Below are 17,996 nucleotides of genomic sequence, written 5' to 3' on the forward strand. Positions count from 1 at the left end.
TCGTGCGCGTACGCGGCCTTCACATCGTCCAGCAGAGACGACGTGGGTGTGCTCGATCGCATGGCGTCAATGGCATTGACATCAGCAACTTCTGCATAGCCCGGCCGACGTGATAACGCGTCGGCCACCACGTTCAATCTTCCGGGTTTGTATTCGACCCGGAAGTTATACTCCGCAAAGAATGAGCGCCATCTCGCCATTCTTTGTGATATGTGTGGTGACTTCACTGCAGTGCGCAGTGATGCATGGTCGGTGTAGACCACGAACGGTCTACTTCCACGTAAATATACTCGGAATTTCGGGAGTGTATATTTCATGGCAAGGAGTTCCTTGTCATGCACCGGATAGTTGCGCTCAGCTGGCTTCAGCTGACGCGATTGGTAGTAGACGACACGATCTCAGCCCTCCTGATCGTGCTGCATCAACGCACATCCGATCGCGAAGTCGGATGCGTCACGCACTACGTGAAATGGGCGATCTTGGTTAGCCACTACCAAGATCGGCGCCTCAGTCAAGCTCCGCTTGACTGCATCGAATGCCTTTTGGCAATCGGTTGTCCATTTCCACACAGCTTCCTTCTTGAGAAGCTGTGACAGCGGGGGGATCTTGCCCGCGTAATCCTCCACGTACTTACACAAGTACGTGGTCAAGCCACGGAACTGCCTCAGTTCCTTGACACTTGATGGCGTTGGCCATTCATTGATCACTCTGACCTTTTCCGGATCAGGGCGAACACCATTCTTTCCTACGAGATACCCGAGGACGGGTATCTCGCTTGCCCCGAAGATACACTTCTTCAGGTTCGCGTAGAGCTTATGCTTTCGCATAAGCTCAAGTAGCTTCCGGAGATGCACCCTGTGCATCTCTACGTCGGTCTTCTCGTCCACAGCCCGGCTGTGGATGAACACATCGTCGAAGTAGCTCGGTGCGAAGTCGCGCACCGAGCGCAACAAGTGCGTCACGCACCTGTTGAAGGTCGCAGGGGCGTTCTTAAGCCCCTGCGGCATTACTAGCCATTCCCAGAGCATGCCGCTTGGCGTGCTCACTGCCGTGAGAGGAATATCGCTCTCACGCATTAGGATCTGATAGAATCCATCTCGCAAGTCGAGAGCACTGTAAACGGTGCTCCCGGCCATCGAATCGATGATAACATCTTTTCGCGGTATCGGCGTCTGCGCCGGTACCATCGCATCGTTCAGCTTGTTATACGCATGAACGATGCGCCATCCGCTCTGTGGCATAGAACGTCGGAGCACTATGCGGGGATTTTGACTCCCGCACTTGTCCTGCTTTGCGACGACTTTCAAAGAAGTCGTCGATTGCTTTTACTTGCTCTCGCGGCAGTGGCCACTGCCACGTTACACTGTACTTCGTGCCCAGCACGAGATCAATCTCGTGCTGAATACCCTTATCCTGCGGGAGCTCCGCAGGAATCTGTTCCAGGAGTACTTCTTTGTACTCCCTCAACAATTCGTAATAGGGACTCGACTTCAGCGAGTCCCAGCCTTGTTCCTCGAAGCGCTCTCGCTTCGTCTTCGCACTGAGAGTGTCTTCACTCTCAGTGGTACTTCCCATGAAGAGCTGCCTCAGCTCTTCGCTCTCGCTTTCGTTCTTTCGCTGTTCGAAAGAACGCAGACCTGCTCGATGCGTCCATCGTGCAAGTCGCGGGTGAAACGCTTCCAGCTCATGGCTGGGAGCGAAGTCAACTCCGACGCCGTCGTCGGAGGATTAGCGAGTTCCTTTTCACGGTACTGGAATCCAGTATCTGTGCGCGTCAGGACGCTTGGCATCTCGACATCCGGCGTCACCGCCTCAGTCTGCTCAGCAGACGATCCTCATGGCGTCTCGGTCCCGGACCGAGACTTGCGCAGCGTTCTCCGCATGCGCCGTCTTCTTGTTGTGCGGAGCCCGGCTCCGCAAGGTGGTTCTTCTGGTCCAGGCCCGGCCGTGAACAGTTGTTCGCCGGCGGACCCTGTCTGCGGGCACGCGATATCAAGCCCGACTTGATCGCATGGCGCTTCGTCGTGCAGCCCGGCTGCACGACAGCATGCAAATTGCGTCAGTACGGGACGTTTGCAACCGTCCGTACTGTTTGCAGCGTCAACTCCCGGAGTTGACACGCCTTTGTCACCTCGACGCCAGTTATTGGCGGAGCCCCTCATCACCGAGGGTGCGTCGACTCCCGGAGTCGACGCGTCGTCGTCGACCTGACCTCTTCGGGTCAGGGACTGTCCCATGCGTACTTGAACGCGAGTGTTGGTTCCCGGAACCGACACATCCTCATCTTCCGACGTCGGCAGCACCGCCGACGTGGATCCCACTTGTGCACTTTAAGGTTAGACGCACGGGGTCCCCGCACGTCAATCTTTGAATTGACCATTCGTCAATTCTCCGCGTTGGGAGAAGGAAACCCGCGCCCATTCAACTATGAGCACACCGAAAGAGAAGGCATCCAAGGCGATAGAGAGTAACCTCTCTATCGAGCAATACTACGCTCGCCCAGAGGCGAAGTACGGCGACGTTGTCGACTTCGACGACGACGATGAAGACATGGAGAACGAGGAGGGCTCGTCCTCTATGCGCAAAGAGCTAGTGTCAAGCGACTCGCTCGTCCAACACACCGGGAACGTCCGCCAGCGTGAGGGGGACGAATCGGGTGCATCGATCTCGAAGAGTTCGCGAACTGAAAGCAATACCTCACTCGCTTCTACTGGGGCTCTCAGATCCTGGTGTTCGTGCTTCTACACACGCTGCGCCTGCAGCGCGCAATCCGTGGATGCCGTCCGCGTCCGAGATCTCGGACCGGTATGGGAATTCGGTACCGCCGAATGGGGTACCGCTGTACGTGTGTAGCACCAGGAGCTGTCCCAACGTGTCCGCGCGCTGGACGAGAGGCTGCTCGTCGCCGAGGCCATGCTTCCGCTTCTGCCGAGGCTTGGGGTCAGTCGAGCTAGGCGGTCCGTGCTGCAGTTACGGTTTCAGCCGCCCGACGTAAAAGGTTGGATGGAAGCGCATGCTAGACGGTATGTCTAGTGCATAAGCGTTGCCGTGCTGTACCAACACAGTGAACAGCCCGGTGAAGCGCGGAACAAGCTTATTTGCACCGTAATCCGAAACCGCGCGTTTAGGCAGGTTTGTGTAGCTAACAGAACCAATGAACTAACTTGGAATTTATTTGTGTTGCCTCTGCCCAAATTGTCTGCGTTCAGCTTCTGTTGATCAACAAAAGATGCTATTGCATCCTGAACAAGCCGACTTACGGCTTGTCTACAATTAATAAAGTCAATCGCATTCGAGTTGAAGTCATTCAGCTCGCTCTCCTCTGCGTGATCATTCGCAGTGTCTGCGCCCTGCGCAGACCCGTGGTCCTTGTTCCTTGTGGAGTCTGTGCCCTGTACAGAGTCGTTCTTCTTGTTCCTGTTGCTTGAGGAGTCTGCGCCCTGCGCAGACTCATGCTCAGATGGCTACGATTATTGGAGTAGGATAGTAAACAAGGACATATCTAGGTGTGTAGTCTAGCTAGCACTGCAACGACCGATAAACTAGCTCAGTTGTCAACTACCACCAACACCACAAGTCGCCAAATAACCAACGCGTGACACACATCTACAGTTAGACCATTGTAATCCAATGTAAGCATACATTGGAGCCACATGGACAACACTCGCTTCTTCGCACGAGCTTTTTGGAACTCGCTTACCAGTACAAGCTGCCGGCTGGTGGTCCCTTGCATCAAACCAAAATGCAAGTCTCTCGTCACCAGTGTAGCCATGTACTCTAGTGTGCTGGTTGGGCGGTAACAAACACGACGTAAATTGGAACATATTTTGTTCCAATTTTGCGATAGCACCAATCTGTCCTTTGGGGCGCAAGCAGAAAGGTCCCGCGAGCTGAGCAAACACGGGGTGCATCACCTGGAGTCCGCGGCGATGGAAGCCAAGCTGCTTGCCATGAGTGGCCTGCTGGACGAGCCCCGCTTCCGCAGGCTCATCAAGTTCCAGGCGCGGCGCCGTGAAGGCCTTGGCGGCAGCGAGCTGGAGATCCTCAGCGAGACTGTGCATGTGCTTACGTGCGATGAACCACGCCTGTCATTCACGGTTTACCGCATGCGCATCCGCAGTGCCGACGACGTGCTGCACCACACGGCGGTCGCGCGAGATCGCGCCCCCAACGCAGGCGGTCGGTGGATACTCGAGAAGCGTTACTCAGAGTTCCACAGGTTCCGTAAGCAGCTTCTCAAGCATATCGAGCACTGGGAGAACGCTGTTACCCACGAACTCGCTCACCAGAATACCAAGAGTATTGTCAAGGGCCACGGTGATATGCGCAACACCTTCGCTGTCGTTTCGAACTCGCTCCGTCGCGCCATTTCGCCGCAGTTCCCCAAGAAGCGCATCCGCGTGGACACCCCCAAAATCATCGCCGAGCGGGTCCACGGTTTGACGGGGTTTGTCCGCAAGCTCATGGGTGTATACACCGATCTTGGGCTCTACCTGAGCAATAGCCAACTACATTCGAGCGCCTTTGCCCCGTCATACGAGCTATTGCACCAGATGCAGACAGGTATTGAGGCGTTCTTGGAGGTGCCCCAGCCACAAAAGGATGCGGAGAAGCGCCGACAATCTGCTGTGTTGGCTCTCGAGAACCTCGAGAAGCTTCCTGGGTTAGACCCCAACGACACGTGCTCGGACCAAATGGAGCCTGTGTGCTGCATCTGCTTGAATGAGGACGATCCCGCAGCCGTCGCGAACGCGCCGCTCGTACAGCTACCCTGCCGCCACCACTTTCACGAAGACTGCGTCATTGACTGGTTCAGCGCGAGCACAACGTGTCCGCTTTGCCGCCGCTCGACGGCCAGCCCTACCGCGTAACGCCAAGCAGTATTAGGCCATTATTGAAGCCTCCCCCCCAAGACATGAAATGTACGGGAAGCAAGCGCATCGCATTCGTAGCAACCTAGCCCAGCCTTCCATCTTCATTGCCTACATGAATCATGCGCTCAAGACTTGCTTGGGTGGGGCATCATGAGTCATGACACGATGCCCCACGCAAGCAAGTAAATGTGGGCGGCGAATCATGCTACCAAAGTATCCAGGCAAAGCACCAGCGGCGATTTGCGCGCACATATGATTGGCCTTTTGGCGTCAACACGAAATTCATGCGAACTTCAGAGAACCCAAGCAACCCGCACTCTCAATTTCACAGCGCTAAAGAAACCCAACGACTATGACGACGTGCGCCATCGAGAACAAGCTGCTGGCCTCCAGCGGTCTCCTGGACGAGCCTCATTTCCGCCGACTCATCAAATTCCAGACACGACGGAGAGAGGCGCTCGTCGGCAGCGAGCTAGAGATCCGCACCACCGTCACCCAAGATTTCCGCTCCGAAGCCAGCGCCGGTGTTTGGTTCTCTGTCTACTGCATGCATATCCGTCGGGTTGGTGATACCCGCGTAGATGCGGGTGACCGCTGGATGCTGAAGAAGCGGTACTCGGAGCTGGAAGCTTTCAGAAGACTATTGCTCAAGCGAATCGCAGACTGGGAATCCATCGTCCGCAGAGAGTTCACTCGCAAGACGACCGTCGATCGCCATAAAGCGTTTGCTGTCGTATCCAATGCAATGCGGCGCGCCATCTCGCCTTCTTTCCCGAAGAAGCACATGAGACCCAACAAGCCAGATGTTGTCAAGGAGCGGGTCGTGGGACTACCGAACTTTGTGCGGAAGCTGCTTGGGGTGTACACGGATCTGGCAGTGTACAAGACCAACAGGCAACTGCAAGCTGGTGGATTCGCCTCGTCGTGGGCTCAGCTGTGCACGATTTTCTACGAGCTTGAAACGTTTCTCGAGATCCCACAGCCTCAAAAAGATGCAGAGATTCAGCGGCAGTCTGCTGTGCTAGCGCTAAAAGACTTGGACGAGTTCAAGATCGTGGTAGACGAAGATGCACACGATCAGTTGTGCTCCATTTGCCTAACCGAGGACCCAGTAACTGACGAAGCGCGATCAGTGGTAAGTTTGCCGTGCGGGCACCACTTCCACGAAGACTGCGTGATCGACTGGTTTAGTACCAGTACGACATGTCCACTTTGCCGCCGCAGCTCTCATTAACAAGGGATTATACGCAGCAACGTGCTACAGAAAAGCAAAATGTGTGTCAACCTTTTTATTTGAAAGATTTCATCCGCGAAACCTGACTTGGTTGTCATTGCAGCTCCTACTGCTGTATGAGCCCTACTATCTAGTTAATCCGCTCGAGCCACTCGAGCAGGATTGCCGTAACCACTTCTTTCTTCTCCTATATAACTCAATAACCAGTTCCTTTTGAGGGATCAGTTGAACCATGTCCATTGCAATTTGATGTTGCGCTGCGTGACTGCATTTGTCACGCGTGGTCGCGTGGCAACCCCAAAGTCGCGTTGCCACTGCCCGTAGTATCGACAGCCACCAAGGAACCCGTGCGCACTGTTGGCAATTTGGTGCATGTAGTACTTAAGCTCTTCACTTGTTATCAGTGTAGACGGCTCCGTGTACCAGGAATCATTCCCGTCTTCGACGTTCTCAATCAAACACTTCAAGTTTCCTGGGATGTCTGCGCGGCGGTGATGAACGATAGCGTTGAAAAACCGCTCGGGGACGCGAGACCAGCTTCTGCGCCGTAGCTTCAGAATCACCGAGCAGCTTCAGGTACGCGAACTGCGGCGACATCGCAACCAGCCCATCGATGCCAGGGCATTGGTCGCTCGGCGGGAAGTAGGGAATGTCTACGGAGCACACGGTGCCAACACGCTCCAGATGGTAGAGGCGCATGCGCCAGCTCATGGAGGCGCCCTAGTCATGGCCGACGGAAACAGCCCTCTCGATGTCTAGGTGTCTGAAGAACAACATTAGATTACCGTGCCTAACATATGAAATAGTTTGACGAAATCATGAATTGCTTTTTTCTTAACCTTAAGAAAGCGGTTTGAAACCAAGTCTGACAATGGGTTTTGTACGCAGCTACACTTCCTCATTTCGCGACCACGATGTAGAAGTTCCTGCTGCAAGATGACTCGAACGCGAGCTAGGTCAAGGCGCAAGAAGCACGCACTAAGAAGAACACTTTGAATGATCAGATTCGACGTCAAGCATTTCCAGAACTATCGTCTCAAAGCAGCGGAATCCAGGACGCCAATCGCCCTATGGAAGCTGCAGTTAAAAAGAAATTCCTGCAGTGGAAGATCTCTCAGAGAATTCCACCTGGTGGAAAATACCAAGTTGATCGCGTGCAGGTGACTCACTGGGTTGAAGAGGCCGTTTGTGCCTGGCAGAATCTGCCATGAACGAGACCCAGAGCTCCGACAGAAAGTTCGGCTACATGTTCAACAAACTCGGATAAGATCCTTGTCAGCCAAACAATAAACGCTTCCAAGAACATCTGATCCAACTACAAGATAACGTAGAATACAACCCTCTTCTCCAAAATAAAACGGCTGAATCGCTCGAGTGTGGAGGCATCTGCAAATTTACATTTGAAATTACGTAGCTGAACAGGAAGAAAGCATATTTGCAAGCTGAGAGCGCCTCTTGGTGTTTAGAAATACATGTAGCACTTTTTCAGAAAGATTGGGCTGATTTGGCGAAATAGCAATTTAGCTGTTAAGCATTTCATTTGTGAGGCGTGATCCGGCCCCTCAGCTAACACAGTTGTTAGTAAGAACTTCTTACCCAACAACTTCAGCAAGGCGGACGTGATGTTCTTGGAGCCGTACGCAGAAACATCTTCAGAGAAGAACTCTGTTCGAAACCTCGCATATCTGCGTCAAAAGGCGAAAGGAACAAGTCTACAGCGTGAAAGCTATTCAAAACTCGAACTTGGAACAACGACACGACATGCGTCAGCCCGACATGGTGGGTGCTGCCAGAAAGATATCGATCGGATCACACGAATGCGGCCTGGAAGCCCCCGAGCAGAGACGACAGGCAAGAGGACACGCGCACCGCACCCGCCAACTGAAGCTGAAGTCGGACCAGCCTTGCAGGCTGCACGACTGGAGGCGAGCGGGCCGAGAGGGCTGATAGGGCCCCCGTGTCGATGTAGTGGAGACGGACGCCGTCGCACACGTCCATACAGGCGTGCGAGAGCTGCTCCCATCGCGACACAGGGCTGACACCGGCGGCGTTCATGGCGGGAGTGACGACGACGAGGTGTTTCGCTCCAAAGGCTGCTCCTGCCGAGATCTACCTACATTCCGACCCTTTAACTGCGCGTTCTCAGAGTGGCTTCGCAGGCGAGGTCTTAGGCTAAGACTCTTAGCTGCACCCCAGTTCGAAGGCACGAGATCGGATTCAGAAGCCGCGGAGCGGAAGTACGCGCACTTCAGAATCGGAGCACCGCAAAACCCGACGAGCGCGTTCGAAGTAGCCAGCGGGATGCTGCCCACCACCGGGACTCCCGGCGGGAGGGCTGCCGCAGCTTCAACGGCACCTTCAATCGGGCGCATTCAGCCTTGAGCTTTGCTCAGGGCTCCGTGCTCTGCTGCACAGCTCGCTGCGGCAGACTCGAGCGGCGCCATCGGCAAGAAGGTGGCTCGGCTCGGCAGGGCTTTGCCGGTCATGCCATGCCACGCGCGGCTGATGATAACGGGGGCAGCTCCGCAGCGAGTAAACAGCGGAGTCAGCTGCAGCACCGAAACCATCTGCGGGTCGCCCGTTGAACGGCACTGCAGACCGTTGGCGAACAGTGCCCGCATGGAGCTGCCCATTGAAGCACATGCGCACACCACGCAGGACAAGCCCCTTGCCGCTGCCCGCGGGTCAGGCCGCCGCCGCTGTGGCCATCTGCCGGAGCACATGCCGAACCGCGCTGGCTGAAGAGCGTGGTGCCCCCCATCGTTGAACTTGCCGCCCCTCTGGCGAGAGACGACGGGAGGGGCGCGCCAACTGCAAGCAGTCGTTCGGCAGCACCTCAACCACGACACCTTGCCGATGATGCCACTTTTTCCCGGCCAGAGCCGCCCGGAGCCGTGAGCTTTGCGGGCCGAGACTGCTGCCTGCGCTATTAGCACGGCGGCAGCCTGAAAGCGGCGGCGACCACTGCTGCTTTGCCTCCTCGTTGTCGGCAGAACTGCATCCTCGCGCTATGCCAGCCATTTGCTTAGCAATGGGGCGATTTTAACGCCGCCGAGGCTCAGTCTTGAGGCGCTTTCTGAAGTTTGCTGACTGTCACTTGCGTTTAACAAATCCCGAGGAGTCGAAAGGCGTCGTGAACGCCATCCGACCGACGGGACTCCGTCGTCGGCAGCGCGCCCAGAGCAGCACACTGCAGCAGCCCGCTCGAGCGACTTCGACGACGGGCTTGGTTTGGTGCGGCCGGCGCCGCTAGGGCCGGCGGCATGCTTACTGGGCCGTCGTTTGGGCGCCGCTAATTTGCTGGTTTGGGTTCGCGCTTCAGTTTTCCGGGCTGCATGGCCGGGGCTCTGTGTTGAACTTGTTGATTGAAGTTGGCGCACATAGTGAAACGAAGATAATGCCTCCGATAGGCTATATTCCAGGAGAATGCGCGCTCGCAGGTAATTGAAGTTGCTTTGACGCGACCCGGCTGCGCCCGTCGTCTGGGCGTCCCGGCGCTTTCATTTTCGATTCAGCGGCGCGTAGCTCGGTCCCCCAAATTCAGCCTCCCACACCAGTACCAGTCAACCTGCAGTTCGCCCGTGCGTGACTGACCGATCGTCATGTTCTCCTCCTCGTCGACACTGCCGTCGACGGCCGTGCGGCCGTTCGCCACCGGCCCGCCCTCAATGGAGCTGCCCAAATTAAGGATCCCAATCGAAGCGGGACGCCAAGAAACAGGGCGCGGCCGCGACGACACGCGAGCCCCCGCCGGCGGGTATCACGCTGCGCCGCCAGTCCCCGTCAAGACCGAGGGACCCAGCGCCGCCGCCGCCATGCAGCACGGGCCGACCACGCGCTCACCGTCGTCGCCCTCATCCTTCTTCTCGCAGCCCGAGATCGCCAAGGTAAAGTCTGCCTCTGGTTACTTTGATCGCTGCACGTGGGTGGACGAAGGCAGTCATTGCCGAGGCCAGCATGTCCATGTGCAGTCAGCCAAAAGATGGTGGTTGCATCCGTTCCCTTGAAGTCTAACCTTTGGCTGCTATTGTGATATTTGCAGCTTGGCTTGACCCCCCTGCTCGAAGCCGCCGAGCAAGTGCGCCCATCGATGGCTGAGACGTCGCCGCTCTTGGGGCGCTCCAGCCCGCTCAAGCGCGAGCTACCGCAGCTGCATGCACTCCCCTCTATCATGCACGCCATGGGTGGCTACCCGCTAGAAACGTCGTCGATGCCCAAGAGAGCACGTATGGGATCGGACGTTGGCCTGGACGTGCAGGCCTCGTACAGCTTGTTGGGCCACATGCCTCGTCAGGCAATGATCTACCCGTCCATCCCCCAGCAGCAGCACTACCATCAAGGTGCTACTACATACGCTCCTGCCACTGAAGTACAGAGCCCCAGCAACGCAGGATCAAGTTCGCCCGGCGCGCTAGGACTTCCCGCGAACTCGAGTGTCTCGGTCTGGGACACTGTGCTATCCACAGGCAAGTTTCCGACGGATGTCAGCTTAAGCGAGCACGGCTCCGGTGCGGCGTCGCCGACCACTCCTTTCAACGTGAACAAGAGCAGATCAAACAGTGAAGATGCCACTGAGTCTGCCGAGGCGGAGACCAGCTCCGAAGTAAAGCAAGGTCGCTGGACTGCAGATGAAGAGCAGTATGCTAGTTCGCTGATTCGGGCGGTGAATAGCGGTGAGGTTGTACTGCCGCCGAACGTCTCTGTGCGGAAATTTATTGCGGACAGCTTGCAGTGCAAGACGATGCGCGTAAGCAAGAAGTTCCGAAGCCTCGGATCAAGTCCACGAGGTGCCCCGGAAGAGGAGCCCGTGTCCCCACGCGACGAGTCATTCAACCCGCTCAGCCTCAAGTCAATCATGAACAACGAGTCTAGCGCCGCGGTGCTGGTTTCCGACGTGCTTAACGTTGCGGAGGCGATGGCCAACCCAAACGTTATCCGTCCGAGCCCCAGCATCAGAAGTGGCAAAAAGTCCACCCAACGTGTGCTCAAGCGGTCTGACTACTCGCAACACGGTAGGGTGCGCAGTGGCCGGTGGTCAATGGAGGAAGAAAATTACGCCAAGGCCATGATTGAGGCATTCAAGGCGGGCTACTTGCCGCTGCACGGCAACGTCTCTCTGCGCAAGTTCTTGTCCGAGGTGCTGGTGTGCCACCCGATGCGCATCAGCAAGAAGTTCGTAGGCTACGTGCGGAAGTATCACTGGTATCGTATCGCCGCCGGCAAGTGCGACCCAGAAGCCAAGCGCCAGGCGTTGTACCAACTGAGCCACCTCGAGCGCGTTTTCTGGAGGTCGCTGCAGCAGAACAGCGAGTGGTCCACCGGTCTCCGTCGAGACGACTAGTCAGACGACGGTAAGCGAGGTCGCTGGCGATGCGAGACGGCGACGAGATATTTAACAGCGGACCGATTGAAGGCCATGTAGCCCAGCTCGCTGCAAACACAATTGCCTCGGAGAGGAAGGCGAGCAGTATGTAAGTTTAGTATTAGGTGGTAGCGAAAGCGTCGCGCCGATCGACGCAGTCAATGGAGATTCATTTGCGTGCAGCACTGGTCTTGGTACTTGATTGAGGATCCCGAGCAAACTGAAGAAGACAGGTTGAAGTGAAGGACAACAGTGCAGCGACGGGCCGTGTGCGGTACTGCAAGTCCATAAAAACGTTATAACTGCCCAAAACAAAAAAGGAGAACGACCCAACATAACAACTGCAGTTAACTTGCGAGCGCGCATTCTCCTGGAATATAGCCTATCGGAGGCTTTATCTTCGTTTCACTATGTGCGCCAACTTCAATCAACAAGTTCAACACAGAGCCCCGGCCATGCAGCCCGGAAAACTGAAGCGCGAACCCAAACCAGCAAATTAGCGGCGCCCAAACGACGGCCCAGTAAGCATGCCGCCGGCCCTAGCGGCGCCGGCCGCACCAAACCAAGCCCGTCGTCGAAGTCGCTCGAGCGGGCTGCTGCAGTGTGCTGCTCTGGGCGCGCTGCCGACGACGGAGTCCCGTCGGTCGGATGGCGTTCACGACGCCTTTCGACTCCTCGGGATTTGTTAAACGCAAGTGACAGTCAGCAAACTTCAGAAAGCGCCTCAAGACTGAGCCTCGGCGGCGTTAAAATCGCCCCATTGCTAAGCAAATGGCTGGCATAGCGCGAGGATGCAGTTCTGCCGACAACGAGGAGGCAAAGCAGCAGTGGTCGCCGCCGCTTTCAGGCTGCCGCCGTGCTAATAGCGCAGGCAGCAGTCTCGGCCCGCAAAGCTCACGGCTCCGGGCGGCTCTGGCCGGGAAAAGTGGCATCATCGGCAAGGTGTCGTGGTTGAGGTGCTGCCGAACGACTGCTTGCAGTTGGCGCGCCCCTCCCGTCGTCTCTCGCCAGAGGGGCGGCAAGTTCAACGATGGGGGGCACCACGCTCTTCAGCCAGCGCGGTTCGGCATGTGCTCCGGCAGATGGCCACAGCGGCGGCGGCCTGACCCGCGGGCAGCGGCAAGGGGCTTGTCCTGCGTGGTGTGCGCATGTGCTTCAATGGGCAGCTCCATGCGGGCACTGTTCGCCAACGGTCTGCAGTGCCGTTCAACGGGCGACCCGCAGATGGTTTCGGTGCTGCAGCTGACTCCGCTGTTTACTCGCTGCGGAGCTGCCCCCGTTATCATCAGCCGCGCGTGGCATGGCATGACCGGCAAAGCCTTGCCGAGCCGAGCCACCTTCTTGCCGATGGCGCCGCTCGAGTCTGCCGCAGCGAGCTGTGCAGCAGAGCACGGAGCCCTGAGCAAAGCTCAAGGCTGAATGCGCCCGATTGAAGGTGCCGTTGAAGCTGCGGCAGCCCTCCCGCCGGGAGTCCCGGTGGTGGGCAGCATCCCGCTGGCTACTTCGAACGCGCTCGTCGGGTTTTGCGGTGCTCCGATTCTGAAGTGCGCGTACTTCCGCTCCGCGGCTTCTGAATCCGATCTCGTGCCTTCGAACTGGGGTGCAGCTCTGAGAAGCCATTCTGAGAACGCGCAGTTAAAGGGTCGGAATGTAGGTAGATCTCGGCAGGAGCAGCCTTTGGAGCGAAACACCTCGTCGTCACTCCCGCCATGAACGCCGCCGGTGTCAGCCCTGTGTCGCGATGGGAGCAGCTCTCGCACGCCTGTATGGACGTGTGCGACGGCGTCCGTCTCCACTACATCGACACGGGGGCCCTATCAGCCCTCTCGGCCCGCTCGCCTCCAGTCGTGCAGTCTGCAAGGCTGGTCCGACTTCAGCTTCAGTTGGCGGGTGCGGTGCGCGTGTCCTCTTGTCTATCGTCTCTGCTCGGGGGCTCCAGGGGGATACAGTAGTAACCGCATTCATGTGATCCGATCGATGTATCTACACGAAAGCTACACGTTCACTTATGAGTCACATCGTTACCGTATACATTTTCCTATATATCCTCTGAACCATCACTCTGGCGTGTCAGCCCCCCAATATGCGTCAACGTGCGGAATGGCCTCGGCGCCTCCTCGCGCGAGCCGGGGCGTCCTCTAGCCAACGCCTGGCCTCGTCGCGCCCGGCACGAGGATGCCATCGTCCTGTGCCTAGACGCTCACGCTCGCTGCTCCCGCTGTCCGTAGCGGTGGGGGCCGGCGCGGCGGCGTTAGCGCTGACGTCTTCCCCTGACAACGCGCAGCGACTGCGCAGCACAGCGCACATGGGCGCGTTGGTCCTCCACGAGAGCGAGGCAGACGTGCCACTAGAAGACGCAATGGCGCTGGCCACTAAGTGGGGCGAGATCCTGCGCCGCGGGGGGCTGCAGGCAGCGCAGGACGAGCTGCTGCAGCGCCTGCTGTCCTGCATCCTGCGCCTCGAGGACGACGAGCAGAGCCAAGAAACATTGCGCTTCCTGCTTGAGCGAGGCGCTTTGCCTCTACTAGTGCAGTACACGGCCAGGAACAAACCCACGGAACCGAGGAGACTGCAACGTGGGTAGCGTCGCACCCTCAAGCCGTAGGCAGCGGTACTGACGCCTGTGTTTTGTGTTGGTGTCTGTAGAACTGGTGCAGAGCTACGTGAAGTTACTGGAGGCGGCTACACGCACTGGGCAGACGGAGTTACATCTGTCGCTCGTGACGCTGGCGCAGACACTGGCCCACCTCAAGCAACAGCAGGACGATACCGTGAACTACGTTGATATGCTACAGTTGGGGGCTGCCCTGACGAAGGTGCAGCAATTGGCTCACGAAAGGCTGGAGGAGGGTGCAGACGCATCTCGAGCATTTGCGGTGTATCGCTCGGATCTGGAGGATTCAGACTTTTCGCGTGTAGCCGAGAGCTGCACGGCGTTGGTGGAGCTGTGCTCGCCCGAAATGCCAGATTCTATGAAGAAGTTCGGACTGTGGTCAATGAGCACGTTAGTGCAAGCGGTGGGCCAAGAGGACTCGAGCGCTCTCCGGGCAAAACAACTGGAAGCGGCGTTAGGACCGAAGTTTGCAACAAACTTACTGGAGCTACCGCGATCTGGTGACGAGGAAAACTTACAATTGCAGGCCGCTACAGTGCTGGACAGGCTACTGCATGTTGCCCGACAGTATCCAGCGACTGTGTCGCGTGGTACGTATGAACTTTGGATGAAGCAGCTTCATTATTGGACTGGGGCAGAACAACAGGAAGAAGTTACCAAACCTAAGAACCTAACGTGGCTTCGACGGAAGTCTGGTCGACCTGGTCGATTTGAAGACGAAAAGGCCAAAACAGTTAACGAAAGGCTTCAGTTGCAGCTTCAATTAATCAGTTCACGGTGTCTACGCACGCTGACTGCGTCCCCGCAGAGTCGGCGCTATGTATGCGAGTCTTCGCGGACAAGAGCAGCACTTTTCAGTTTATCGCGCCAAATTCATGAACGGAAACAAAGAGATGGAAACCCGGTTGATGAAAACACGGCAAGGATGACGAAGAGCATCCAACGCCATTTATCTTGGACATTTCGCAACATTTGCACGGGATTCCAAAGCGGCGCGATGGCTCTCAATTGCTTGTTCGATGCGTCTTGGACAGCCTCACTTCTGCAGTCTCGTCGGGATCTTCCCATGTCGCGCTTCTTCCGAGGAGTAAACGACCTCACAGACTTGCCCATCATAGGCGCGGAAGAGTATGAGGCCAGCGTCGAGTTCGGTTGGGTCGACATTCTGACGGCTTGGAGTTCTAGCACCGATCACCAAGTGCGTGAGAACGCTATTACGAGTTTGATCTTTCTGGCTGAGCAGAAGCAGTCGACACCCGCGGGCTTGATGTCGGAAGAAGAGGCGGAAATTCGCAACAAACAGGAGCATATCCTTCAAGCTTGGCTGACAAATATGCTACAGCAGATGCGCATACTATCGGGTGGCGAATTACTTGCTGTCAAGCAAATGGAGGACATTGCTCATGTGTCGAAAGAATTGACTCCGGGGAACGAACGAATTCTGTTTAACCCTGCAGTGGTTGATGCCGGCACATCAGCTTTGGCAGTGCTGGCCGAACATCATCACACAGAGCTAGTACAACAAGGTGTTGTGCCATTGGTGGCTTTACTGTCAGCAACCAGGTTAGCTTCGCCAGCGCAGCATACACAGTGTGCCCGCGTATTGGCCAACTTAGTCGCTACTTATTGCCTAGACATCGACCCACGGACCTCGGCGCTTTCCAATCCACCCCGATCCATGATTTCTAGTGATCATGTTGACATCGCTAAATTGCTGGACCAAACAGTGTCTGGGAAGCAATTTCTTGGCGATATCCGCCGTTGGTGCGAGATTGAGGACCCAATGCAGCGCTCCAATTATTTTCGCGTCGTTGAAAATCTTCGTGCGTATGATGAAGTGGTGGCTACTGGCCATCTCGCCAAGGATGTGTACTGTGAAGGCGTGCACCCAATTGTTTCTCAAGGCATAGTAGAGCAATGTACTGATGATGAACCAGCAATGCCAAAAGTCGACGTGGTATTTGTGCACGGTCTCCGCGGCCATCCGTTCGGCACATGGCGAACCGATATGAGCAATAAACTGGAAGGAACCAACGACATTTGGCCGGACGTGCTGCTTGCAAGGGACCTGCAGCGTAGCGGTGTGCCTGCGCGTTTGGTGACGCTGGGCTACGAGGCCGGCATGGTGAGTTGGTCCAGTCCGTGGCCCTCGCTCACTTTACAAGAGCGTGCGCGTGTCATGCTCTCGGCTCTGTACGCTGCGTATATCGGCCGTTGCCGCCCGAACGCACCGGCGCGACCCGTTATCTTCATCACCCACTCGATGGGCGGACTGCTAACCAAGCAGATGCTGCTAGTCGGGCGTGAGCAACGTGTTCGATCTAGTCTCGCAGACAATACTGCAGGCGTTGTGTTCCTCGCGGTGCCCCACTTTGGATCCGATCTGGCCAAGGGCGTGCGGTCGGAGTCCATCAGGAAGTTGATTCAGGCCCACCCGGCCATCGCAGACCTGGGCGCGGATCCGAATGGCCGTCTCAAAGACCTCAACGATAGCTTCAAACAGCTAGGTATCGACTGCTTCAGCGTGGGCGAGGAGCGCGCTGCACCGGTGGCTCTAGGGCTCTCCGCCGTCGTTGTCAAGCCCGAGTCGGCCGACCCAGGCATCGGTCGCTTCTACGTGCTGCCCGACTCGGACCACATGACGATCTGCAAGGCCAAAAGCCGTGAAGAGCCCTTGTACCAGGACATTCTCGCGTACATATTGCACGCAGCGGGCCACATATTGCTAGGGCCACACGATGAGTAACGCCACATAGAGCACGTGTTGACGGCTCAACTCGACGAACACCATGCCGCATGCTGACGACATGTGCAAACTCTAACGCTAATCTTGTGGCCGGTGCTGCTGATCAAGAGCGAGAAGGGTTCTTCCACCTGCGTGGTGGAATAGCTCATATACGTTCAGATACACCGCGAAGCTCTTACCGCAGCGACTGAGCACAGGCCGAGTTAATAGGTCTTCTTCCATTCAACGGCAGGCGAGCCCTTGCCACTTCCTAGTTTAACTGCGTACTCTACGACGAGGTTTCCTCACGGCCGACTGTTTCCGTCTCTCCGCGCGTGGCAATGGGCTGCACGAGCAGCAGCTCTCGCCGCTCTGCGTCACGACTAGACAAAGTCGAGGAGGCGACGCCGGTGTCGCCGTCGTTGTCGTCGTCACACTCAGAAGCACCTGTGATACTCGAGTCCCCAACGTCGTCCACAGGTTATCGCGAAATGTCGTCGAAGACGCCGGCGCCCCGACCCGTACAGCCACCGCGCCGACGATTGCACCGACGCCGCCGACGAGAGCCGCACCTAGACCACCACCTTTCAGACCGGTTGGACCTCTTGGCTCGGTACTTGCAGAGGGCTTCCAAGTTCGACAAGGAGGAAGCGCTGTACGTCCAGACGCAACAAGCCATCGACGATCTCCTCGACAACATCCACAGCTTTTTCATTATTTATGAGGCCGAGAAGCGTCCATTATGGCGTCTCGCGCAGACCGGCCGAGTGGTGCAGCAAGTCGAGAGCTTCCACCGCACGCTGGATGCTATCACCGCAAGGTGCGGCCTAGCCGTAGTCGCGCCAAGTGGAGCTGAACCGTCACTACCTCGTTGGCAGTCTCGTTGGCGTCGCATGCGAGCAGAACGACTCGTGTTCTTTCGATCTTACCTGGAGGAGCAAGAGGTGGTCGCTGTCTCCAACTCGCGAGTTCGTGAATCTACAGACCAACTCGAATTGATAACATTACTCAAGCACGACGCACAAAAGTTCGACACATTGCTGACTGCGGACGAGTCGGAGTTGCTGGAGCGTACATTCGCGTTCGTTGTAAGCTGCTGCAGCAACAACACAAACATCGACGCGCATATGAGCTTGATGTCGCTACCTGAGTGGTTTGTTGCTCCGTATGAAAGGACTAAGCAGCAG

General features: G+C 56.8%; 4 protein-coding genes across 4 annotated transcripts; all 4 read left to right on the forward strand.

Annotated features, from left to right (window-relative positions):
- Positions 1 to 3,929: 3,929 nt before the first annotated feature.
- On the forward strand, positions 3,930 to 4,871 carry IUM83_16351 (CDK5 and ABL1 enzyme substrate 2; the record flags this gene model as incomplete). The annotated part of the gene is made up of 1 exon (XM_067941227.1): positions 3,930 to 4,871. One exon carries the CDS (start codon positions 3,930 to 3,932, stop codon positions 4,869 to 4,871), a length of 942 nt encoding a protein of 313 aa, XP_067798463.1.
- A 355-nt stretch (positions 4,872 to 5,226) lies between these two features.
- On the forward strand, positions 5,227 to 6,108 carry IUM83_16352 (Kazal serine protease inhibitor PbraEPI2; the record flags this gene model as incomplete). Its single annotated transcript, XM_067941228.1, has 1 exon — positions 5,227 to 6,108. The coding sequence occupies one exon, from the start codon at positions 5,227 to 5,229 to the stop codon at positions 6,106 to 6,108; it is 882 nt and encodes a 293-aa protein (XP_067798476.1).
- A 3,602-nt stretch (positions 6,109 to 9,710) lies between these two features.
- Positions 9,711 to 11,449, forward strand: IUM83_16353 (N(6)-adenine-specific DNA methyltransferase 2; the record flags this gene model as incomplete). The annotated part of the gene is made up of 2 exons (XM_067941229.1): positions 9,711 to 9,995; positions 10,151 to 11,449. The coding sequence occupies 2 exons, from the start codon at positions 9,711 to 9,713 to the stop codon at positions 11,447 to 11,449; spliced, it is 1,584 nt and encodes a 527-aa protein (XP_067798492.1).
- Positions 11,450 to 13,775: 2,326 nt separating this feature from the next.
- On the forward strand, positions 13,776 to 16,830 carry IUM83_16354 (uncharacterized protein; the record flags this gene model as incomplete). Its single annotated transcript, XM_067941230.1, has 3 exons — positions 13,776 to 14,046; positions 14,117 to 14,674; positions 15,812 to 16,830. The coding sequence occupies 3 exons, from the start codon at positions 13,776 to 13,778 to the stop codon at positions 16,828 to 16,830; spliced, it is 1,848 nt and encodes a 615-aa protein (XP_067798477.1).
- Between the last annotated feature and the right edge of the window lie 1,166 nt (positions 16,831 to 17,996).

This window comes from Phytophthora cinnamomi (genome assembly GCF_018691715.1).
Source record: "Phytophthora cinnamomi strain GKB4 chromosome Unknown Contig9, whole genome shotgun sequence".
Classification (NCBI taxonomy): domain Eukaryota; phylum Oomycota; class Peronosporomycetes; order Peronosporales; family Peronosporaceae; genus Phytophthora; species Phytophthora cinnamomi.